The sequence below is a fragment of the Callionymus lyra genome, chromosome 1 (genome assembly GCF_982586985.1).
Source record: "Callionymus lyra chromosome 1, fCalLyr1.hap1.1, whole genome shotgun sequence".
Taxonomy (NCBI): domain Eukaryota; kingdom Metazoa; phylum Chordata; class Actinopteri; order Syngnathiformes; family Callionymidae; genus Callionymus; species Callionymus lyra.
Genome location: NC_141818.1, coordinates 41,433,777 through 41,444,485, shown reverse-complemented (window position 1 = coordinate 41,444,485; position 10,709 = coordinate 41,433,777). Strand labels below are relative to the sequence as shown.

Sequence of the window (10,709 nt, the reverse complement as noted above, 5' to 3'; positions counted from 1 at the left end):
CCTTTATATATAAATATAAATATATAAAGCTCCTCATTTTTGTTGACAATGTTACAACCAGATTAATTTATTTCAACAGCAGATCATTTCAATTTCAACTAATCCCTATTAATCTATTAAGTGACAGCTGATTGGCCGTTACAAAACTGTTTTTAAATTCTACCTCTATGGAGGACTCTACTTAGACGTTTTTATTTGTTCAGGCTTTTCCTTGAATTTCTGGAACTCCTGTTGTGTTATCAGTTTTATCTTGACCTTTAAAGTATATACTTTATTGAATATTGTTTTGATTGTTGAAGCGCTTTGTGACCCTGGTCTGGAAAAGCGCTATACAAATAAAAATTACTTACTTATTTATTATATTGCTATGTCAAAAGTGATTGGTTGGCTGGGCGGCAAAGCAGCACATGAGCTCTTCTGAGCAGGTCATGTTGTTAAGAGCGATAGCAGAAGGTAAAACTCATATGCAGTGTTGAGTATTCAAGTTCAAAATAAATGGTCAATACATTTTATTCATTTGAACCTTGTCCATCTACTCGTCGTGATTATGAATAATTCAACGTTGTTGAAACGATTTTAAGGGTTTTGAGAGTGTAAAGTGTAAACTGTGTGAGGATGTAAAAACTATTTTGCAAATTCGATTTATTGCAGGGGTTTCTTAGTGTGATGAGTGATGGTCTGACGAAGCTTCATGAAGCAGTGTCATGTTGTTTAGAGGTCAGTAGGTGGCGCCATCAGTTTAAAAATGATGTGACGTTTCATTAGAAACAAAGGGAAATAGTGCAGAGACTGCCATCTAGTGGGAAATAATGGCACTGCTTCATGAAGCTTCATCAGACCATCACTAGTTAGAAATAACAGGCTCTACTCATAATCCTAAAGGATTTTCCTCTTTAAAAAAAAGTGTTATTTTCTTTGCTCAAATATACAAAATGCTTCTCTACTGTTTGTTAGCATTTGATACACAAATAGTTTTACCTCTCGTTTGACTTTTGAGAAGCAGCAGGCGCAGCATCATTTTTGCCTTCATCGGGTGTTTCAGCAGACGTCCACGAAGCTGCCGCTGTGGGGGTCCTGCGGAGAGACAACAACATTACCTCAAACGTGCAGAGATCGTCTTCACGCATGCTTGGATAAATGCTGCATATTATGAGACGCACAAATAACACACAAAATCAAACTCCACCCATGCAATCAAATAAAAAAAGGGCTTCAGTTACTTAAGGGCAATAATCCAACGACATGCATCACGACACAGGGGCAGCTATAAGATATATTACAATGTAGTTACAATCTTCACATCAGGTTACTGAATTCAAACATTAGGGTCAATATTTGTAGGTAAGTAAGTAATTTTTATTTATATAGCGCTTTTCCAGACCAGGGTCACAAAGCGCTTAAACAATCAAAACAATATTCAATAAAGTATATACTTTAAAGATCAAGATAAAAACTGATAACACAACAGGAGTTCCAGAAAATCAAGGAAAAGCCTGAACAAATAAAAACGTCTTAAGATTGTATTTCAGAAGAAAAAAAAGGGAATGCTTGGGTGTTAATGGTGGATGAAAATAAAATCTATACAATTCTGTTAAATATCGATATGAGAGTCATGAAAAATTCACTGTGTAGTTAAGTGTATGGATGTTTTATTACACTCCTAATAACCACAATTAATACGATTGGACACTGACCATCACCTTTTTTTTAATTTAACTTACCAACTTAATTTTAAATAATTGAATAAAATTTTGCTTCAAATATGCAGGGATGACAAAACAAGTGCTTCAAGGTTGTGTGTAGCAGAAAGGGCAAGGAAACAATATACGAGTTCCAACATTTTGTGGTGGAAGTACAGTTGAAAAAAAAATATGCCATGTTTAGCGAGTGTTTTGTCCAAACCGCCTCGTGTACACGGACTATGGTAAAGGTGACGGGGTGCGAGAGGACGCAGGCGGGGTCAGGGTTAGGAGCGGAGCCTGCGATACGGCCCAGCATGCCTCTGTGCAGCATGTCTTGTCCGAGGCCGGAGCTAATACTGCACATAATGAGCAAAGTGCTCCGAGCTGCTGCTCCCATAGCGACGTTAATAAAGGCAATTAGGGGGAGCAGCTGGGGAGGAGCTGGAGGTTGTCAATAGAGATAACGCCGTCAATGTCAAAGGTGTGAAATTGAAATTCAAGGCGGAACGGTTAAACACATCCTATGTATACCTTTTTGAACATTTCTTTTACATTTTTTGTTTTCGTCCTACAACTCTCAGCCATGGAGCGCCTATGGACGTGGCTATCGGGCTTGTCCGGGGCCGTCCTGACCGAGGTGATTTATAGCTCTGCAGCAGCGAGGGGCACCCTGGTGCTCAGCTGCTCCACAGCAGCATGGGGGGGACAGTGCGCTGCAGTGCAGCAAATCCACTCATTAACCTGGTCCAGGCACCGAGAGGACGCTTAGACTGAACTTCAGCGACACAAATTTTCCAGCTAAAAATGATTCATTTAAAAAACTCTAAAATAAAACGTCCCAAAAAAGAATTTGACTTTGGCCATCATTACTGTATGCGTGTTATTTTACTATTTCCTTAAATGAGGCCCAGTGAAGACAGCCTAACAATTAAGTAAGTAAGTAAGTAAGTAATATTTATTTATACAGCGCTTTTCTAGACCAAGGTCACAAATTGCTTAAACAATCAAAACAATACTCAAAAAAGAATATACTTTAAAGATCAAGATAATACTGAGAACAACACAGGAGTTCCAGAAAATCAAGGAAAAGCCTGAACAAATAGAAACGTCTTAAGATGTTTCTTAAAGGAGTCAATAGATCCATCAAGCGCAAAGAGAGAGGAAGATTGTTCCAAGTAATACTAATAATCATCACAATCAATATGTTCGTCTTAACAGGCGTTTTTTTTTTTAAATCTCTCTTCAGCGTTTGAACAAGTTGGGGTTAAAGTAGAGTTTAAAAAAATGCCATGTTCATTTTTTTTTCCAAAACTATCTTGTGTACATTCACTTGTATTGTTAAGAGATAGATAGATGGATAAACTTTATTGATCCCTCCGAAGGTCTCCTTTGGAGAAATTGTTGTATAGTTTCGACAGGACATAAATGTTGTCTATAACTCTAAAAAGGAACAGATAATCCCAACCCTTACATGAGGGGTCGAGGGTTGAGTTTAGTGTGAACCATGTGAACCGAAGGAGAATAGATTGCATCTAGAGAGCTAATGCGAGGGAAATTGTTCTAGACAAAAATAGCAAAGGTTTGAATTGCTGTGTTCCCTCATCACAGACACAGTCAGGCTCCCGCTGTAAACAAGATTAAATATAGTAAATCTGAGAGGATGTTTTCCTTGTGAGGCCCCGTTTGAAATGTCGACTGACGTCGGTGATCAATAGCATTGGATGAAACATTGTGGTTCACCTCTATCTGCACAGAAACAGAAGCATGTATAATAGAAGGGATAAACTGTATGCCTAAAGATTCATTTTGGAATTTAAACGTTCCATTTTCTTAAACCATCATCACAAGGAATAACCTATATTCCCTTTGGTAGTAAATGTCTGTCAACAAAGATCTTTAAATCTTCCAAGAATGTTGATTTGTTTCCCTCGTTGTGTGCTGGATTTTTCACAACCGTCACATGGTAGCAGTCAGTAGGAGGATGGGATTCATCAAAGAGCCAGCGGTCCATATCTGTGGTTAATTACGGCAGGAATTTCTCTCTTCATCATCCAGGTTTCGATGACCTTGCCACGGATTTAAAATGGCATGAAAACAAATGCCTTAATAGTTAGGAATCGCACACACCTAAGGCTGTTTTTTTTGGATGAGGATCGAACATGTTCAGGGTTAGAAGCACCTTTATTTTTCCCATAGTAAAGGGAAGGACTCGATAAATAACGTGACAGTCCTAATGACAAAGTGATGTGGCGAGTGTTTGTTTACCGTGTGACCCGACAGATTCAACTGGATCAACCACAAAATGTTTCCAGGCGAGTCCCCGACAAGATACCTATGAGTAACTGGTAGCAATTTTTAAAAAACTTCCATCACCTCCTGCTCTTTTGGCAAAGTTGAGCTCCTGTTTTTTCTGGGCCAAAGACTAGCTGTGCTAACAGGTCTCCACTGTCTCCCATCCCAAGATTTCTGTGTAAGCAGAGCCAGGGTGAAACCCGGTGACATATGGCGGAAGTCTTCATAAAAGGACAAGACTTTGGGCTACGGGAGTAAACAAGATTAATATCTCCACAATGTCAATACGATTTACTGTGGCAAAAACAGGACCACATGTCGTCTAAACAAATAGCCCGGGATGTAAAAACCGCCTTCCGTCCTTCGCCCGTGACGCAATATATGTGAGGAAGGAGAAAAAGCGTGGGTTACAAACGTGATCCGTCTTTTACTGATCCTGCAGACGAGTTTGAAGTATCATGCCCAACAAGACAAAGGTTGAAGAGAGTCTCAAATCACACCAGTGTGCAGCGAAGGCCTCTGTGTTTTGCAGCTGATGGATGGAAAAAGAGAGGGAGGCGTTGGAGAGAAAAGTATTTCAAGGTGAATCCATGGGCATGAGACAGCAGAGAGTCTAACATCTGCAACATAACCCAATAATTCATCCCTCGCATCAGCATTCAAGACCAGCCATGGACAGGAAACAACCAAAAAAAGACTTGGGGAGAGAAATAAAGGGAAGTAAGCCGATTCATTTTCTCCTTCATTATTGACATGTACAACACAGCATAATCCCACAGTGATGGTCTTTTATTAGCTGACAAACGACTTTAGAACGCTTCCAAACATGATGAGGATGATAATAATAAGAAAATCTCGGGCTCGGTTAATGACTTTGCTACTGAGCAACTGAAACTATATACACTCACCGTTGGTTGCTGTCGGAACTTAGACTGCTGGCAAGAGGCGTGTGGACAGATTTATCCGGAGGACTCTCCGAAGCAGACGAGGACTGAGACGACACGGACTCATTGCTGCCCATCGATGTCTCATCTGTAGCCTGACTGGAAATGTCACCTGCCACTTGAAAAAAAACAACAAAAAAAACAATATAAACTGCTGGTATCTTTTAAACGCTTCCTCAAAACTCATAATTTGCTTCAACATTGGAAACCCCAGGTGCCACAACTGCATTATTCAAACAGAAGGTTTTAAAAGAAACTACACAACAAATCAAATAGCTGTCCTTGTTTCAAGATTAACAACAAAAACAACTGAAACTACCCACCTATGCAGCCTAAAAAATATTAAAAAAAACAACTAAATACTAAGTAAAACATTAAAGGAAACTTAATAAGAAAACATTTTTTTCTTCTGTATTTAATTATTAAATAAAGGTTACTTTCGATCAGACTTTCTATATTTACTGTACTTACCGAGCCAAAAGATTGAAAATACATTTTTTCTACTCATGTCTTAAGCATAAGTGGTATAATTGTCATATAAAATTTAAAAAAAGTAAGTAAGTAAGTAAGTAAGTCATTTTTATTTGTATAACGCTTTTCCAGACCAGGGTCACAAAGCGCTTAAACAATCAAAACAATACTCAATAAAGTATATATTTTAAAGATCAAGATAAAACTGATAACACAACAGGAGTTCCAGAAAATCGAGGAAAAGCCTGAACAAATAAAAACGTCTTAAGATGTTTCTTAAAGGAGTCAGTATAATCCATCAAGCGCAAAAGAGTACAATTACATTTTTTTAATTTTAAAATAAAGTTAATGTACTTAATTTGGTTATAATTCAATATATTGCTATTATATTAACACCTTATTATAGATAGATAGAACTTAACAACAATTTCCCAAAGGAGACCTCCTGAGGGATCAATAAAGTTTTACCTTACCTTACTTTATTGATATGTACTGTATATTAAATTAAATTATAATAATGATATTCTTTGCTTCAAGATCTTTATTTGAATTATAATTCATGACGGATTATTCGCTTAATTATTCGTTTTATTTAAGAAGACCATCACCATTCTGAATGTCCAGAGCCTGTGGATTGTAGACGGCCAGAGGACGGCTCTGTCGACTCTGCTTCTTCGAGCTTCTGGTGGTCGCAGAGAACTCTGGAGCGGCGGCTGTAACGGGAGACCATTCTGGAGCATCTGCGAAAATCTGAATAAGAAAATATCAATTAATCTATGAAAGTACCATCCTTCGTACGAGTGGCACATCTCCATAATATATACTGTGACACACACTACATAGACCCCTGCCCTCAGAGACATGGAGCCACTCTCTGGAAAACGTGTGGTTTTTGGTCACAACGAGGAGTCGACTGGCACCAACTGTTTACACCGAGCACTGTTTACACTTCAGATGTAGAGGTAAAAAAGAAAAGGCAGCAGGAGATGAAATCTCAGCAGAGCCTGCAAAACGGATCACAGGCGAGCACAGGAGGCAAGATAGGAAAAGGAGAAGGAGAAGGAGAATGTGGCAGAGAAAGTGAGACAGCAGTGGGTGGAGGTAGAGAGGAGGGGATGGAGGGGGGAACCAAAGTTTTCAGGAGCAAAGGAGATCGAAAAAGTAGGAAATCTGATATGGCTGTGAGTTTCATCTCCCTCTCTGGCTTCTTCCTGCAGATGGAGGTGAATGTAAAGCAGTCTACAGTCGGTATCCAGGGGGGATCAGCCGTCTGCAGTGGGACTTTGCTGATTCCTGTCTGCCTTAACTATATTTTTTCTTGTAGAATTCTAACTTGGACTCATCACCAGAACGCTGGTTTTGAGTCGAGAAAATGTTTTTCCCGGCTTTCTGTCGCACGACTGGACTGCAGAACAATTATTATATTTTATTATTATATACATAAACACATTGACTAATGTAATGAACAATATATTGTTTTAACAAATACACAATGGGTTTTCCATCTGCTGCTGTAGGTCCGTAACTACATTAGTATATTTGCCAAGTGAGTAGTTTTTACACGATACATCTGAAAGCTCTCACTTCCCACTTTTGTTACATGGGTGAACATAGAGTGGAAACAAGATCATTTTCAGTTTTAATGTATTCAAAAAAATGTGAAAATGATTCAAGCTTCTGGTTTCATTCAGGTCTATTCAGAGTTCACTGATGCTGCGGATTAGGAAACTAATCTCAAACCTTTTTTCCTCTTTTGACACAGATTATTATCCCCGTTTAAGGATTTCGAAATGATTAATGACTTTTTTTGGGAAGATTATAGGATCTCCAGAAATGCAGGTTATACAACACACACGACAACAGAGAGGCTATGAATATCCGGATTTAATCAAATGGGGTTAACTTGCGTACAGGAGTCCATGGCAGTCTATGCAAGTGTGTGATGCTTTAATTTGTCATCTCTTCAAAGAATAAGCAGTTTAATGACATAACATTCACTTTAAAAAAGCACCAGATTAGGATCTTTCATTGGTGGCTGACATGGTGACCCGGGATTAACGCGGTTCAGAGGAAACTAAAAGTGAGATAATATTGAGAGATGAGATGCATATAGAAACTGAAACTTTTAAACAGAATCTTCTATTTTTGTTGAAGTATTTGAGAACCACCGACTGTCAAAGAGTCGTAAACAATAGTTTAACCTCCGGGTTTGTGTGTAAATAAAGATGGTTGAAATTTTATGCTCGAGGGTTGAGAATTAAAGAATGACGACTACGGTTGGAAAAGCGATGTTCTGTCGTTAAAAGATATGACGAAGTATTCTAAGAACAGGACTTGATCACAAGACGAACAAAATGACACGCAAATAGATAGATTGATTAAATGTATACTCTGGTCATTTGAAGATCAATATAATTCACTCAACAAAACTTTGAATAAAACTCTCTTTTTACTTTGTCCACAAACACGAAAAAAAAACTTGTTTTTATTTGTTTTAAAATGTCACAGAAAGGTTTAATTGAGTCTAATTAAGCATCATCTAATATTATATAATATAGTAATAATATCTTTGGACAAATATAATCAGTTCAAGTTCACTGGAAGAAACTCAAATACATATATATAAGAAAAAAGTGTGTTTTTAAAAAATAATTGACTTACTTTAATAGGTATATCAAGGCATTTCATATTTAAACTGAGACATGTTACCTTACGTACGTAATCGTGTTTGAATTGGATGCACGGTATTCTTAAGTTTATAACATTGATGGAATAAGAATAAAAGATACATGGAAGGAGTTCGGCCGAAAATCTAATTTGATTACTTGTGTTGATAACAATAAACAACAAATTTCAATGACAGAACTATCCATTGACCAGAGAGACTTGAATGTCTTGGATTGACTAAGACTTCAAAGAGTATGGATGTTACTGAGGTGAATAAAAAGACAAAGCAAAGACATAAAATGTAAACTGAATACCAAAAACATCACTGAATCTAGCTAAGGAAAAAATAAAAAAATGGAATAATCAATTCACCTTTTCTTGCTGCTCAATGAGGATCTCCACCACGATGTTCTGGAACTTTAGATCCATGATGGCAGCAACAGTCTCCTCCTGCGGCCTCATAAGCGTCGGTCCAAACACAACGCCCAGATTTGCCACAGTCATCAGGTTTTGTTTGCTATGGGCAGCCACACTGGAAGTGAAAAAGAAAATCATAACCGTAAATAAGTATCATTCTTAAACAGTACTATTGACCAGTTAAGCCTATCCATCTATTTACGTGTCTTTTGTTCGTCTTGTGATCATGTCGCTGTTAGATTAAAAATTATTATACACTATAAGTATACGCCATACTTAAATGAATGCTGAAAGATAATCAAAATATAAAGTATAAATTACTAGCTTCATCTAAGCGCTTAAACGTTTGAATACACATTCACAATCAACGTTTCACTCAGGCTGACACACTGTCTCAAGACAAGCTTGGAAAAGAATTAAAGACATGACACCGGTTATTTAAACGTCCGTTTGTCTGCCCTTTCACACCTTGGGTCGTGGATCAAAAGAACGAAGCAGGGACACATCTGTGAGGGGGGGACTAGGAGACAGAAACCCCCACCCAAGAACATTTGAATGATTAGAAAAGGAAACAAATTAGGAAGGGATCTCCACAGGGGATCATGGCACAGAAAGCTTAAAGGAACCAATATGGCGATAGGGGGAGGACCTATCGGCCCGGAAATTTGCCTTAAATATAGCGATGTTTCTACAGTTCGAGACCGTCTCTCCGAGAGCTATTGACCTGTAAAGTCGCCGGAAGAAAGTGCTTCCGGGCGATCGTAAAGCTTGTATTTTGTTTGACTCGAAGCGACGAATAAACGACCCGTGACACTCTGCATTGACCTTTTCTCTCCATAAAGCGAAGTATAACGACCGGAACAGACTCCAGTTTTGTCCGTTTTATCGTGTTCTTACAATACTTGAGCAATTTTAAAGCATAACATTTCAACAATCTTTATTTACACACATACTTGGAGGTTAAACGAGGTGGTGTATTGTTTGCGACTCTTTGGCAGTTCTCAAATACTTCAACAAAAATAGAAGATTCTGTTTAAAAGTTTCAGTTTCTGTTTGCTTCTCATCCCTCAATATTACGCCTCAGAAGTTTCAGAAAATAAAAAGAGTTCGATTTTGATCGCAAAACGTGCTCTGCGAAAAAAAAGAAAAGTTAATCAAATAATTGTCCTGACCTTCATGAAGGCGATACCATACTTGGACAAGGTCTTATTACTAAGATAGTTAAAACATGATTCAACCAAAATATTGAGTTTTAATTTTAACTTAAAAACTCAAATCGAGAGTCGAGTGTTCATTTCAAACTTCTGAAAGATGCGTGGGCAAAAACCACACAGTTAAGCAAAGAAATCTCAATTTAAGTGCAGCTCATGACTAGAACTATGGATAGCTCGCCTGCCGTAGGATTTCGGCGCTTTTGTGTCATTTTTGTTAGTTAGTCAACGTCTCCGAAATCGGGCAATAATGTCTTTAAACCATAGTTTAATATCAGGCGGATCACGTAAACACAAAAAAATGTTGCCTAAATGTTGAAAATGTTGTTTTCTGAAGCCTCAAAGAAAGTTGAAAATTCGACATCTCTTGACCCCGGGATTGAAAAAAAAGGATGGAAAGTCAACATCTCTGAAATCAGCAATAATGTCTTTGAACCATAGTTTAATATCAGGCGGATCATGTAAACACAAAAAAATGTTGCCTAAATGTTGAAAATGTTGTTTTCTGAAGCCTCAAAGAAAGTTGAAAATTCGACATCACTTGACCCCGGGATTGAAAAAAAAGGGTTGAAAGTCAACGTCTCTGAAATCGGGCAATAATGTCTTTAAACCATAGTTTAATATCAGGTGGATGATGTGAACGTTAGCGTGAGAAATGTCAAGTGTGGTCCGAGAACAGCTCTTTGATAGACTCTCAAACCTTGATTTGCAACAATTGTTAATGTAAAAGAAAACCTTTTTAGTTAGAGAAACTCAAGGGATGAGCTAAAGCTCCTACTTACGTGTTGATGTCAGTTGCAAACACGTTCGAGCAGAAAAATAATATACTAAAGTAAGGGAGTAAACATGATTTTTTTTTTAAGTAACTTGTTTAACAAAAGGTTAATAGTGGTTCACCCTGCAGGTTAATGGGATTTGGAGCATTTTTATCGGTTCAATTTTCAGGCCGGGTACCTTCCGTTTGCCGAGAGAAATGTAGTTATTGACAATACAATCAATTCGTCTTCAATCATGGAAGGTGTTGT

The 10,709-nt window shown here is 37.9% G+C and overlaps 2 protein-coding genes across 4 annotated transcripts in view; both read right to left on the bottom strand.

The window, feature by feature from the left end:
- Positions 1-10,709, bottom strand: part of tmem184c (transmembrane protein 184C) — a 176,018-nt gene that overhangs the window by 117,958 nt on the left and 47,351 nt on the right. The gene's annotated exons all lie outside the window — the stretch shown is intronic.
- arhgap10 (Rho GTPase activating protein 10) overlaps positions 1-10,709 on the bottom strand; it is a 39,871-nt gene that overhangs the window by 4,889 nt on the left and 24,273 nt on the right. For all 3 annotated transcript variants that reach the window (XM_087808078.1, XM_087808094.1, XM_087808086.1), the window contains 4 exons: positions 8,429-8,588; positions 5,998-6,139; positions 4,883-5,036; positions 979-1,074 (listed from right to left, as the gene is read on the bottom strand). In XM_087808078.1, the coding sequence (XP_087664204.1) occupies positions 979-1,074; positions 4,883-5,036; positions 5,998-6,139; positions 8,429-8,588 (552 nt within the window). The remainder of the gene's footprint in view (positions 1-978; positions 1,075-4,882; positions 5,037-5,997; positions 6,140-8,428; positions 8,589-10,709) is intronic.